The following is a 16,174-nucleotide window of genomic DNA, read 5'->3' on the forward strand; positions in this document are numbered from 1 at the left end:
CTCACCCACTTCCTCATCGAAAGCCTCTCTCCAGCCAGATTCCACACTTACGCCTTATTAAGCGGCCTGTATGGAGTGATCCATCAGCCTTTTCCCATAGCGACTTGTATACTCCCTTCCATCTGTCAGGCCCTAATGCCCCTGGCTTGTTTCGCTCCTCCAATGAGAGATGCTTACTTCATGAACGGCCCTATTCCAAATACACAATCATAGAATCAGAGTGTAATTTACAAAGTATGCTATCTGTGTTGTTTTAGTGCACAATAGTATAGATGCCTGATATATTGGTGTAATCTTTGTTAACAGACAGCATTAAATATAAACTACATTAAAAAGTTTGGATTCGAGGAAGATTTTTGAAAGAAGTCTCTTATGCTCGCCAAGGCTGCTCTTAGTTGAAAATACATTAGACACAATTCAAAATAACAGTTTTATTTTTTAGTATATTTTTGAATGTAATTAATTCCCGTGAAGCTAAATTTTCAGCAGTCATTACTACGGTCTTCAATGTCACACGATCCTTCAGAAATCTGTTTTTCCCCTCAGGAAAATTCTTTACTGACACTTTTGATCAATTTAATGAATCTCTTTGAACAGTAGTGTATGTATATCGTATGCATGTGTTTGTTCATCATTTTCTGTATTGATTGATGTTGGATTTTTAATCAGTCATCTAACTCACTTAATTTTTATTTTTTTAAACAGTAACAATTTAATATTACTGTTAAACTTAATTTTGGGCAAATCTCAGAATGAAACTCTGCTTGTAATACTGCACATTACAATGCCTAAATTCACTTGTAGTATTTAAAACACTTGTCTTTAGTTTTTTGTTTTATTTTAATTATTCATTTAGTTCTTATTTTTCATTATTCTTATTTGTAGTTTTCATTTATATATTTAGTATTTATTTATTTTTTACTTTACTTATGTATTTTAAGGTAAATGCTTTTAATTAAATTAATATATAGAAATGATCAGCTATCAGTTTCAGGCAGGAATTTAACATACAGTAGATACTTTCTTACTCAAAAGTGCCATAACTTTTGACTTTTGTAGATCCTCTGCACCTTCACAAAGACATCTGAAACCAGTAATGAGAAAAGTAAGAGGACACACAGTTGCAAACTCTCAAGGAGGGACCTTTTATCTCCCAATTTATTTTACAAGGACTCTTGCCTGGATGCTGGCCCTTGGCCTTGCTCTGGTAATGCAAGGAGAGAAGGACGCAGGCGAGAGGTGCATTTATTTTACATTCTTTTCTCCCTCACGTTTTTCCCAAGCTCTGGCTCTGTCGTTGTTAAACTAGACTTGCTCTGCCAACGACTCCTGTCACTCCCTCCACAAAAGAGAGGTTTGCAGGTTAGAAAACAAAACTGCACTCCATATATAGTCAAAGGGCTTAATTCAACACCGCTATACAAGATAATTCAGGCAGGGTGGGAGTTTATAATTCCCCAACATTTTCATTAATTTGCTCCTCATGTTTGCTGCCTGCAGTAATCAGGGGAATGAAATAGGGCTCAGAATGATGATAAATCACTCGGTGGCCATGTTTTCTGCGGTGCTGCTTCATTACTGAACGGTGATGAGAGTGAAAATAGTCTTCACATAGCTTTGTGAGTCAGGGGAGGGTGGATTTTGTGTGTGTGTGTGTGTGTGTGTGTGGGAGATGTGTCATTTTCTACCCTCTTACCAACTGTCATTTTCTTTTCTTTTTTTTTCTGTCTGTGTGTTTTGAGCAAACATGCACTCATGTCTACTTAAATTTCTGAGTTTTGCTCTATGTCTGTGTGCATTGAAAGTGTTTTGTGTGGGTGATCATGTGTTAGTATGTGGAGGTCTTCTTATTCTCTGTCTTTTGTTCCACCAGTATTTTTCTGTTATATTTGTTTGCTCCAGGCTGAACGAGCACCTCACTCATTTCATTTTTGCCTTGTTTGTTTTGGTTTGAGCCTGTCCGTGTGTTTTGTGTCTGGTTGTGTATCAGTCTTGGGGTTAGCAGGGTTTAAAGGCCTGAATGTGAATCCAAACAGGGCAAAATCAATCTTGCTATGGTGCCTTTCTTTGTCTATTTTGTTCCTCTGAATGACTCACTGGTCATTCAGCTGTTTTCTTGGTGATAGTATCAATATGCTGAGAATGTGATATGTATCCCTGTATGTAAAGGACTGAATATACTCATTTTCTGTAAAACCATGTTTGAATTAGCTGTGGTGTTGGAAATAGCTATTGAATCACCACATCTAAAAAACACAGTCACTTTTGGAGTTGGAGTTTGTGTTGAAATGTGAAAAGATGAGTTATTTTCTTCAGTTTTGTTTTGAATGGATGGTTCACTCAAAATTCATTATTTTTTGACCTCCTGTATGTCATTGTGTTTCACAGAAAAACAAAAAAAACAAAAAAAAAACAAAGTAGAACTTTCGATCAAAATGTACTCTTTTCTATTCAAAGACTGCACAGACTGACCTTGGCTTTTTGAAGCTTGAAAAAGGACAAGAAAACCCCAAAAGCCTAAAGGTTATCTATATCACTCATGCACTTTATTCCAAGCATGAATACACAAATATTAAAATTCCAGTAAGTTGATAATTATTTTCATGTTCATGTCGTCCCAAACCTGTAAGACCTTCGTTCATCTTTGGAACACAAGATATTTTTGATGAAATCCAAGAGATTTCTAACCCTGCACAGATATCAACACAACTGAAACGTTCAAGACCCAGAAAGGTACTAAGAACATTGTTAATAACTAAATTAAAGTGTTCGGGCACCAGACAGGAGTAGGCCTGTCAATATTATTAAACCCAGATAAGCTCTAAAAGGTTATAAATCAAAATAAGTTAACACTCTTTACCACAAAAATAAATAAATGAACAATCAATTATATATATATATAAAATTATATTTTCATATACACACAAAGTAGAATTGTCCAACAAAAATCAGTACATCACTGGAACCTCTTAACACCTTGCCAAAGAGAGACAGGGAGTCTGTTGCGAATATCAGGAGATGCCGGTCCACTCAATTTCCGCATTCAATTCGACAGATTCAAGAGTCCAGTTCTCACTGGATATAACACCAAAGAACAAAGAAGGTGTGTGGCGAAAGTTGTGTGAGCAAGGGGTGTGTAGGAGTATGCAGACAAAGCCAGCCAGCCGCACAGATGAGCCGCTACTCCCCAGATCTCGGCTTGGAACGCTGCTTTGAAAGACGAATTGGAGGATGTGAAGGAAGGTACCTGGGCAACACACACGTTAGCCCCTGAATCTGAACACACTCAGCACTGGTATCCTTAGCTTGGAGAAATCATTCCTCAAAGCACTCAATTGATCGCCCAGCACCATACAAAGCGTGCATTCGCGGATCAGATCACGCTGCGACTTTTACCACAGATAATTGAGATCACCGTCGTCCTCCTTCCTTCCCAAACCCACTCTTATTTTTTCCCCTTCTTTTTCCTCTTTTACCACTCCTTAAATACAATTACCTCACTTCCTTTCAAATTGCGCTGCTGTTCCCATTCCCATTCGTCAACAGGACACGTCACTTTCTAGCTCCACCACAATGTGTTGCAACGTGTGTGTTTTTAGTGATTGATAAACACCAGTTAATCTTAATTTTACCAGTTAATTTTAATAAGTTTGTTAAACTATAAAAACATATGTTTACGTAGTTCCCCAGATCTTATGATGCCCAAATAATAAATCTTAAGCTGCGGTCACAGTAGACTTTTCGTTCCATTGACTTCCATTCAAAAGCATGCGAATGCGTAGACTGGAAATGCAAGCCCGTGCGAAGATATTTCACTGCAAAGAAAAGTTCAAACTTGGTGAACTCTGGCCTGCGAATTCGCATTACGTAACACTGTGTGACCAACAGCAGATCGATATACCTCCTATCTGAATTAAAAGAACATACATTTAAAACTGCAGAAAAGTGGAGTACTTTGTAGAGGGATGCACTGGGTTTGGGCTACGCGGTAGATGTATTATAATTTGTTTTGTTGAATTTAAGTTTTTGAAAAGATGCTGCGCAGCGTGACTTCATACCACGGCCGCTGCAGCATGCGAAACGATTTTGTATGCTCAAAGTCTAGTGTGACCGTGGCTTTAGTTGAAGTAACATATAAAACACATAGAGTAAACGGTTAAATTTTAACTTGCTGTAGTCTTCTAAATGTTTGACCAATTAAAACATTTCAGTTGATTGTACTATAAAACTAGTTCGGTAAAGGTTGAGCCAACTAAATATAACAATTCATATAACACTTTGAAGTCAGAAATTGACTGAACGTAAAATTTCTGTGGAACTAGTTACTAAATAATAATTAGTTGAAACTGCTTGAATTTTTTTACAGTGTGTAATGATACTATAAACAAAGACAAAATTGTTAAAATCTCCCTTAAATTATTACTTTTAAGATATATGTACATTATGTTGTGTTCATTAACCAGAATAGAGAGAGAGAGAGAGAGATAGATAGTTTTATTAAATAATGCATTTTAATTTAAGATTTAATAATAATTACTAAACAAAATGGAAGCTCAAATTTGTGAGCTTCCAGGTTTATCGTATTTGATGTGTTCTTTGTATGTTCACTGATCATTGTTTATATGTGATTCAAAGCCTAAATTAAATCTGTCTAAGCTTTACTTTTTTGCTAAACTATCCACGATACATTTTGCATTTTTGTATTGTGATATGTATTGTTACACCCTTACAAATGAGGTTAACCACTGTGTTACGTTTAATACTTTTACTTGATTTTTTATTTATTTATTTTTTTTATCATCTCCAAAACAATTGGTGGTTATGAAGAGGTTTTGGGCATTCCTATAGAAGAGAGGAGAGTGTGATTATATGTCAGACACACAATTTTTATTTGTATTTTTTTTCCCTCTTCCTTTAATTGTGCATTAACAGACAACATACACTTAATCAGATTAGCCCTGATGCCACTGACATTTCTTAAAGCCAGCGGCTGAAATCAGCAGTGTGCAAATGTTTTGGCTAATGTGCAACGCTCTTCTCCATTTGAATTAATTGTCTTAATTATGGCTGTGGCATCCTGCTGTGCACACACAAAAAGACCCTCTGCTGATGCTAAGGCAACACACACACACACACACACACACACACACACACATCTCCCTTTAGAAGACAGTGATGTCAGCCTGCTGAGAAATACATATAGAAACTCCATGATTTGTAATGATGGAAATGTAACAAGCTCCCTACCTAGATGGCATTTTAAGGCACACTTTCAAAGCAACCAAAGTCATGATAATCTATGCCTTTTGGTAAGCAACATGTTCCATGCCTTGCCTTAGATACCTACTTTTCTGGCAAATATTATTAACATTGCATCCTTCACAGAGAAGGACATTCCAGAATGCACTGCAACCAAGAAAATAAAATATGATTACAGTTGTTATTACAAACACACCTACTGACCATACAATTAAAAACAGCTCAGTTCATAATTTAATTTAATTTCATTAATTTAATTTAATTTCATTTCATTTCATTTCATTTAATTTAAGTAATTTAAAATTATTTTTGTATATGTGCTGTGTCTAGCCATTAACTTTGCAACACGCTAACAATAAACTATATCAAATCAATTGTAAAATATTATGCATATTTGCATAAAAAAATCTAACCTAAAGAAAGATCAATTTCATTGAGCAGTTAAAGGAAAAACAATTTACTGTCAATAAACTAAAAGCACAGGTCATGTAGAACAATTTTGTTTTGCAATCAGGCTGTCAATACAATTCTTTCTTTCTTTCTTTCTTTCTTTCTAATGAAAACATGCTACATTAAACTTGTTCCACCAAAACATACATAGCTTTTTTTAGCTAATAAATGGCAGGCAGGAAAGGTTTAAAGAGAAAGTAAAGAATCAACTGAATATGTGACTCAAACGTTTCTTAGAAAGCTGATGCTCCAGCTGTCAAGAGTAAAAGCGTTTCCACACTTGCATACCAACATGCTCACATATATTTAGGCAAACATGGACACACCAATAACAGTCTTCACATTACAACCCAGCTTATCCAGACACCTGCAATCTGTCATTCTGAAGGTCGTATTCAAATGCTTTTAGGTAATTACATTAGTGAAGGTGAATATATGTGGGAGATTGAGACCACTCAGCTTTTTTAGTGAAAGCCACAGTGACCCAGAGAAAGCTAGGCTACTGATTTAAGGTGTCAGCTCTGCTGAAATAATGATGCACATCACACCAGATTGTGTTGGCCAATAAAGCAGGAGCCTACAGTAAAAGGAAAGATGCACCTGTGATGGGAGATTCACTTTATGTCCCTGACATCAAACTAGTTGGTTATGGAACACTGTGTCTCAATCTGCTTCCTAGTTCAGCTCTAAGCATACTGTGCAAGGAATAGGGATGAGAATCGTAAAAAATTTAAGGAATCTAACAATTTCAATTCCACTAAAAAAATAAAAAAATTTAAAAGAAATAAATGTATGAAAAACTCTTTCAGACTTTTGAAAAGTTGTGTGATTAAATTGCCAAATAATCAGATAATTTAAATAAAAAATGATAATAATAATTGAAAATAATTATTGCAAAAGGAGTGACTTGTTTTTCATTTTTCAGCTTTTAAGAGACTCATGTTTCACTACATACTGATTTATGACTATAGGGACCTAAGCAGTGCAAAGCAGTGATATTTTAGTATCATTGAGATTGGGGCTGCAAAACAATTAATCATGATTAATCGCATTCAAAATAAAAGTTTATGTTTACATACTATATGTGCGTGTACTGTGTATATTTATTATATATATATATATATATATATATATATATATATATATATATATATATATATATATATATATATATATATATATATATATAAAATACACACATATATGTATATATCTAAGAAATATATTTGTGTGTGTGTGTGTATATATACACTTGTATATAATTTACATTATATTATTATATAAATATAAATATTTTGTATATAAATCTAACCTATTTTTTGTTTAATGTCTACATGTATATGTGTGTATTTATATAAACAATAAATATACACAGTACACGCACATATAGGCTATGTTCACACTGTCAGTTTTTGGGATTGACAACCGCATTTTCTTTACAGGTGTGAATCTCGAAATGTCTCGTTCACACAGCAGCTTACAGTTGTGTTTAGAATGCTATCTGTATGAACGTGCAACAGGAGTCAAGCCTGTATTCCTTACCAGTAACCATAGCGACAGTGACCAAAGTAAAATCAAAGATGGCGATGGCTCTCGCGCTGTATGACGTGACAGACAACTAGTTGTCCAGTCCTGTTCCATTCACACAGTGCGTGTGTTCCGATAATGCGGTTGTGAGTTCTGAAAATTTACAGGTGTGAGTTCAGTTCGGAATGTGGTTGTCACGTCCGTGAATAGCCGTACTGTGTGTGAACGTAACCGTATTAAGGACTCAAATACAGGACTGACAACCATATTCTGCTGATGTGTGAACATGGCCATAGTATGTAAACATAAACTTATATTTTGAATGTGATTAATTGCGATACTAATTGAGATACTATCATATTTTTTTCCTAAATATTTTAAATCAGTTTTTATTTGAAATGTAATTTTTATGTGTTTTTTTTTGACATTTTAATTCTGGTTTCACGTTTAGTTATAGTTTATTTAATTTTATTTCGGTTAACATTTATTTATCCATTTTTTTTAAGGTTTTCATTTTAGTTTTATACAACTACAATAACCCTGATGCATTAAGACAGCTAGAAGTTCACATTTCCTATGAAAGACAGGCAGTGTGAAGGTGTTTGCATCCAGTGAATGTTGTTCACTGGAGAACTGACCCACAGGGCATTTCCTGACTCTTATCCATGTTTCAGAGATGGCTGGCGAAACGGTTCCTCTAATAAATGGGTATCTTGGAGACAGACCCCTAGTACTACAGTTTGGAACCCCTGCAGCAAGACTGAAAAAAAGACCATCTTGTCTCTCTCACACACATACACACACTTTCTCACCTATGCCCACTCAAGCTAGTCTCATTAATAAACTCTCCCGGGGCTTGGCAGGGCGCAGTGCAGCCGCAGGTTCGCCGTGCCAACAGTGGGCAATGCTGGGCCAGACATTATTGATGACCCACTGTGCCAGCCCGGGAGCGGCTGACATACCGTGAAGAATTAAGGTCAAAGCCTCACCTATCTGATGGCGTAGGAGGAGAGAAGCGAGGAAAATAAGAGAGGGCAATGTCTTGGGGTGCAAAACATACGAACTGCTATGAGAAATCAGAAATCGGTTTGATGCAATAAATGATTTGATCTCTTCCCAAATTACCTCGTTCATGCAACTTTTTAAACTTGCACTTGCAAAAAAAAAAAAAAAAAAATATATATATATATATATATATATATATATATATATATATATATATATATATATATATATATATATATATATATATAAAAATAATAATAATAACAACAATTTGTCATATTTTTCAAACATAAATGAAAAAGGTAAGATGAATGTGTTTAAATACAAAATAAATTTATATATTCATCAACAATAAATCCAATTTGTTCCAGTCTCCTACATTATGGATAGAGATAGTTTAAAGGTACTTGCTACAGGCTTAGTTCAGTGCCATTTTGATTATGCTTGTTGTTCATGGATGACCGATTTATCCAGAACTTGGATGATAAATTCAAACATGTTAAGTCAATGCAAAGACACAAATAGACATCCAACGGCGCGAATGACTCGGCGTTAACCAATCAGGAGCTTGCTCTAGTAGTGACGCGATTACGATGTAGCGAGGGAGGCAGAAATCCAAAACAACAATGGAGGACAAAATCATTGTTGCTGTATGTGGATACCCGGAGCTTTACGATACATCTTCGTACTTTTATAGAAACAGGAATAAAAAGGATCTTGCTTGGTGTGTTACTTTGTGCACAACATAGTAAATCATAATTTATAGCCTATTTGTTACATAAAAATATTATTTCTATGTTAAGACTAGAATAGGCTACTTATGGCAAACATTTGTACATTCATTCTAATTATATCCTATTGCAAATACAATCACAATAGTATAGTAAAAAAATAGTTATTTGTGATTGGAACAGTGTAGTGTAATGAGACTGGAGCCGCCTGGCAGAAGCCCCTCCTTGACGCGAATTCGCATCTGTTGTGAAGTGAATTTCACGCACGAATGAAGCGAGTAAACTCAAAATTTTCAAGCGTCCAACTACGCGCGAATAGCACGATTTATTCACGCAAGTCGCATCTGGTGTGAACGCACAGTTAGGATTACATTGTTTTAGTCATGTGGATAATATACACTTTCAACAGCTTGTTTGGTTACCAGTTGAAAGAAAATTAGTATTACAGAAATTAAAAATAGTACATAAAATCATTAATGATAGGGCTCCAGTATATTTTAATTCTTATTTTTCTTGGGTTAATGTAAGACATGGTCATTTTACCAGACAGAGCATTATGGATATTAATTTATGTACATACAGGACACTGTATGGTCAAAGGTCGTTTAAATATTCAGGTGCTAAGGAATGGAATATGCTGCCGTTTGATACTAAGATATTAGCAAATTGTGAGGGTTTCAGAATAAGGCTGAAGAGACTGTTTTTAGATAGGATGTCTTAAAACGTATAAGGAATTGTTGATGTTTGTTATTTTGTGGGAGTGAGCAGATTTTTTGACTAGGATTTTCTTCTCTCTTTTTAAAGCAAGGACCACAATGGAAATAAGTTATTGTAACTTTATTGTGTTATCCTTGACAAGAAGGTTGTAACAGTGAATTACTACTTTTTGTGTCAAATAAACTCATCTCAACTAATTAAATATGTCCAGTTCCACAGCTATATTTTAACTATGTACATACATTTTAACTGAATAAATTTAATTGTTTTTACAATGTACATAGTTAAGCCAATTTCAAGCAACTTGAACAAATGCATTTTGAAACATGATAAAATCAAATAAATGTTTAAAATAAATGTTCACATTAAGTTTAATTTCTATATGTTAAAACTGTATAATCCAAATGGATGGACATTTTATATGCAATTCAAATACATAAATAATAAATTTAGTTGTATATTTTTTAGTGCAATCCAGAGTTCAATTACGGTTTCACACCAAGCAAACTCTGATGACAAATGGACTCTGGTTCCACATCAAATGCTCTAGTGACCTCCTCTCCCAGTATTGTTTTAATATTAACCATCAGCAAAGCAGTTTCGAATTTGTCAAGGTTAAAATGCATTCAGCTATATACCACCACACAGGAGATCAGCTCTTTTGATCATAAGATACTATCAGAACCATTTTTCTGCCTGGCTTGTGTAAATAGCCTGTCAAGCTTCTATAAATTGGACTCAGCAGCCCCCGTTACCCTCGTGTTTACAGGATAGGGCCGTAAAACCCAGACAGACTAATAGCAACAGCTTGTATCAGATAAATTGATGAGCAGTCGCTCTGATCTGTGGGTTGAGGAGGAAAGGAGGGTCTTATTGGTCTGATAAGAACAATTAATCCCATTTGTGGCACCATTGCAGGTTAGAAACAACACTAATCAGATTTACAGACACTATGACCATAATCTGGCCACACGTCTATGTCCTCTATAGGCTTGATTTCTAGTCTGATCTAGCCTTGAATTAATAAACAGTATGATATAATAATAACCAGCAAAACAAATAAACAATACCAATTAAGTATTATATTTAAAAAGTAAAAAAAAAGGTCTGATATGAAGTTGAAGCATATCATTTTATTATTATTATTCTTTTCCTGCAATTTTGTAATTTCTGAACTTATACACTTCATCTTCAAAAGCTTTCAAGTTATTTGTATTATGTTGGTTTAATTGCACAAGTAAGGAATGAACTTCAGTTCTTGCCATTTGTTGGGGCTGTGGGTGTTTAATGGAGGTCATGTTAACCATAAGCCATCATTCAAATTCCAGACAGACTTCAGTTTCCAAGAAGGAAAAAAACAAAAAAAACATACATGCATTATGTAACTCTCACTACAAAGTCAGCTTACAGATAGCAAGCATTACAGCACTTACTGTAAGTAATTTTCTGTTTAATTGGATGCTTATTAAAGACTTTTGTCCAAATAAAAAAATTATTTTGGCAAAATGCAAAAAAGTCCACTGCTTGCCTAAGTCGACAAGGTCATATTAACTAACGCAGGATTTAGTATGAGACATTGTGCTGTTTTGTCATTGTAAATGTGCTATTATAGCAAACCAAAGTCTTTGTTTATCGAATCACTAAGCATGTGACTTTGTTAAAGATACATTTGGTCACAGAGACACAAACACACAAAAAGACCGCTCAAGAATGATTTCACTTTCACATCTGTCTGTACTGTGTGAAATATAAAAGACAGTGAAAAACTCAGAATCAGGGTGAATAATCTCATGCATCATACATGACCCTAGTGCCTTGGTCTTCACACCAGCATTTATATTTCATGTTTTCATGTAGTAAACAAGGGGGGACAATAAACTGGGGCGAGACGGACATTCATTTTCACCCGTCGAAGGGGTGTGCATGAAACATTGGGGCGATATGACTTATTTATAAATGTTTGCATGTTGACAGAAAATATTTATGGAGCTCTGAGTTCCAAACAAAAAAAAGGGATTAACACTACACATTTGGTGCTGCTGATGGGATAAAGACCTGCAGAAGAACGTTAACAAAGACTGGTGAAGGATTCTCATGTGCGAGGCAGCTATGCGTTGGGGAATGAGAAAGGACCCAACAATGGCAGACATCATTGTTGAGTTCATGCTCGATAGATTCATTAAGTGTGATCTTGTAGCAAAAGATATTAAATTATAGTAAATGTGTACTAAAAATCTAAGATCAATTAAAGGAAATCTGAAAGTGCTCTGTAATGTAGACCAGTGTTTCCCAACCTTTCATCACAGGATCAGTAAGGCTCATCATCGCTGAACAAGAAATATGTTCGCTTATAATTTCGCTTAGCAGTCTCTTTAATATAATTAAAATTGTCATCAGTACAATGACTCGCTTCTATAGTAAAAAAAACAACAATCAATAATGTGGGTAAAAAATAACAGACTCACCAAGAGCTTTCATTCAAACTAACAGCAGTTTGAGAAATACAGAAGCTTTTATTTTACAAGTGCATTTAGTTTGATAATGGTTTGACTGGCTGAAAATTTTGACAAGATGGAAACAGGACTGTCATCCACAGAAACTACTAAATTTAAAATAGTAAATAAATAAATATATTATTTATATAAATTATTACATCAATTCCAAACATATATTATTTAGTTGTTTAGTTTCAATAAAACTAACAAAACAAATAACAGATGTTAAAACAAAATATTTCCATTATTATTATTAATGTTTAAAAATATATATGTATATATTCCAAACTCTTACATATAATATTGTTGTTTCAACAAAACAAATAACAGAGAAAAATAAAATAAACAATATATATATATAGAGAGAGAGAGAGAGAGAGAGAGAGAGGTGGGGGGGGTGGTTGTAGTCAGGATAAACAAAGGCCAGGAGAACGAAGTAGCATCAACACACGTATTCCTTTAATCAACATTAAACTGAGACAAAAAAAACATACAGAAACTGAAGGCTTATAAAGGACAGGAAACAAAGGAGCAAACGAGATGATTAATAGAACACAGGTGATCAGACTGAATGATAGTTAGACAAACAAACTAATGAGAACAGGAAACAAACCAAATAAGGAAAAGCAGGAACTAACACGTAACATATATATTGATCGTTTCTATTGTCCTCATTTGTAAGTCGCTTTGGGTAAAAGCATCAGCTAAATGATTAAATGTATAAGTATATATTTATTTTTTGCTGATCCTATATACATGCAAAAATCATATATAACACTTTTAACCTAATAAGAAATAAAAAGGGGCTCTTTTAAATCAAAATGTCTGTTGTATAGGTTTAACAAAGCTGATTGGCAATCACTGATGTAGACAAATGCTTTTGATTTGACCATACAAGAGCACACATAGGCGAGTAAAAGCATATAAGTGACTGCAATTAAGTCAAATTACATGTCAACTCAGTTTATGTGTGCATTATCATTACTAACCTACTTAGGGGCAAAAAACAAAACAACTGACAACAACGAGAATAATAACAGTAGCAATAAACCCGAATTATTTGATTCTTTTTTAAAGGCAAACGGCAGGCCCATAAGTCTGCGTTCTTCTAAACATCTCCTTTATTCTCCAATGTTCTCTCTCCACATTCCTCCCGCTTCCTTCACTCCGATTTCTGATTGAAAGGTTCCACATGGTTTACCTCTACAGCCCAGCATGCACTTCTCCACCCGCCTCCTTCTGCTTGGGCCGCAGGATGAACTGCATGCTCCATCATCCAGCCGAGTTCACCCCTGCATTCATAACGCTAACATATGTAGCGTGCTAACATAGTTAGAGCCCTGCTCCTCAGATCCATGTCTGCCCGTTTAACGCAATTACACTCGATTCCACAGCTCCATCCACCTATCAATGTCAATCGTGTTAGCCGCTCTCACCACAGACGGCTCTTAAGGGTGGGGGGCGTGGTCAAGTTGAATCTCAGCGGGGTGGATGGGAAAGTGCCATCGCAGCTAATGCAATGGGCATGCAGCTCTGAGAGCTTTTATTACATTAATTTGTCTCTAGTTAATTCCATCTCTTCCCCTTAATATGAAACAGCCTAAAAACCCAATTAAATCCCGGTTGGCTGCATCACCTCGGCGGAGAATGGCGTGGCCTTGCGGCACGGACTCACATTCGCATACATCGACGTGAGCGTCTTGAGACCCGCTCGAGTGGCGGGTGTTCTGATTCACGGCCCGATGCCTCTGAAACGTCCTTAATTGAAAGCGAGCATGACTGTTGGCAGACAGCAATTTCCTGACTTTATTAAAGGAAGCACGCAATGAGGATGCAGAGGGAATGTTGACGTCAAGCCAGAGCAGAAAGCTAATTCACCGGATGGACACTGAGACTTTTTGAAAGAGGCTGATGTTTTTTTTTTTTCACACAAGTGCTTATTTAAAGAGAGGAATGTGCATGACTAAGAGTGAACCAGACATGTTGACCTGTCATGCGTCATCACACTGGTTCTGTGGGACTACCTGTTTAAATGACACTCAGGCATATCGACCGACCTGACAAAAGTCAAATTCTGAAAAGGGTAAGTAAAAATATATAAGATAAAAATACAATAGAAAGAACACAGAGCAAACTCCCCTTTTAGATATTCAGACTTAAAGAGATCTATGCACCCAAAAATGAAAATTCTGCCATTAATTACTCACCCTTATGTTGTTCCAAACCCGTAAGAACTTCGTTCATCTTCAGAACACAAATTAAGATATTTTTGATGAAATCCGAGAGCTTTCTGACCCTGCATAGACAGCAACACAACTGAGTCGTTCCAGAAAGGTAGTTAGGATATTGTTAAAACAGTCCATGTGACATCAGTGGTTTACTTTTTTTTGTAACTTTTTGTGTGCAAAAAAATAAAAAAAACAAGAAAAAATGATGACTTTATTCAACAATTTCTTCTCTTCCATGTCAGTCTTTGACGCGCGTTCACAAGAGTACCACGAAACGTACTGTACGTGTGGTGCTGCTGACGCAGGAACCAGCATTCATCGTCTGTATATTCTGGTTCAAATAAGTAAGGCATCCTCTCTGTTGAAACCTTCAGACATTTTATGAAGACTGTTTTATGTGTTTTATTTGTGCTGCTTCTGTTTGTAAATAAGGCGCAGTGCATTTGGGTTCTACGTCAGAACGCCAGCTCACACAGAAGTATTCTCGTAGTTTCATAACATTATGGTTGAACCACTGATGTCACATGGACTATTTTAAATTAAGTTACATGTTTCATAGATTTCGGTTAATGTTAGTCGTAGTAAGCATAATGGCTTATAAAGAGAGAAAAACCATGCAATCTCTTCATATCTTTTCATGGCACGGAAACACAAACATATCATACAACATGCCGAAATTAGCTAAAATTCATTATAGTAACACAGCTTTTGATATTAAGTGTTTTATGGATTAAACAAATTCCCTTAACTTAAATTTCCCTCAGACATATACAACGCTTATTCAATGTTTTTATATATGTTGTACGTTTGTGTATAATTATGTACGTTTTAAATAAAACATTTACACCTTTTGTACGTTTTGATAAATTAAGTCTAACGTTAAGTACAAATATTTATTCATTATTCATTATTCATATTTATGCCACTTGATTTAACTTTACCTGACGCCTGAACATGACATACACTGTCTTATATCCACTTTTCTTCGGATATACAACTCATAAAACACTTTCTAAATGTCCACTCAAAAAATGTGAATATTTTGCATGATTTTTCATTAAATTTAGTAAAAAAAAAAAAAAAACATTTATTAGTGCAACTTACATTACACGTTAGCTTGACAAGATGGCGGCACTGTTTCTCCCGTGAAGCCACTCAGGCTCGTGCACGTGCAGAATGACCTCAGTGTTGGCTGGATTATTATATTTTTTTTAGCTTAGTCAACATTTAGCATTCTGAATGTTGACTGGATTTGAAAATAACCATTCATTTAATGTTTTTAATATATATTTGTGCAGACTTAATATAATATAAGTAAATAATAAGCTGGGGAGGAGGTGCTGGCCGTGCAGATGGCTGTCTCTGACACAGAGAACAAATTATTCACCCCATAGAGGCTAATGTACATTAGTGAGGCGGCGTCTGCTGCCGGGAGGAGACGACAGGGACAGGTATCCCCACAACTCTTCTGCTGTGAGCCACACAACTGCAGCCTTTACAAAACGCTCATTAATCGCATTTGGTCTCGCTACAGTCATACGGCAGGGGAACTAGAAGACCTGATAGTAGAAAAGACCTGGATATGACTTATCAATGCTAAGAGATAAAGAAAGAAAGACAACATAATACAGCAGGGAAATATTCACCTCTTTCCTCTCCCCTCCCTGATTTTCATCCATGTAAAGCTCAGGATTATGTATTGTATGATTGTCTAGATCACTGAGTTTACTTGCCGTTTTCTATGACCCATATTCTCAACGGT

At 35.4% G+C, this 16,174-nt stretch overlaps 1 protein-coding gene across 8 annotated transcripts in view; it reads left to right on the plus strand.

Moving 5' to 3' along the window:
• The window catches only part of ctnna2 (catenin (cadherin-associated protein), alpha 2), a 489,293-nt gene that overhangs the window by 175,821 nt on the left and 297,298 nt on the right, over positions 1 to 16,174 (plus strand). The window contains exon 8 of one of the 8 annotated variants that reach the window (XM_058790121.1): positions 7,911 to 8,366. The exons of the other annotated variants lie outside the window; for them this stretch is intronic. Coding sequence (XP_058646104.1) covers positions 7,911 to 7,937 — 27 coding nt within the window. The 3' untranslated portion in view covers positions 7,938 to 8,366. Of the gene's footprint in view, positions 1 to 7,910; positions 8,367 to 16,174 lie in introns of those variants that run through there. 8 annotated transcript variants of the gene reach the window in all.

Source organism: Onychostoma macrolepis, chromosome 01 (assembly GCF_012432095.1).
Source record: "Onychostoma macrolepis isolate SWU-2019 chromosome 01, ASM1243209v1, whole genome shotgun sequence".
NCBI classification, from domain to species: domain Eukaryota; kingdom Metazoa; phylum Chordata; class Actinopteri; order Cypriniformes; family Cyprinidae; genus Onychostoma; species Onychostoma macrolepis.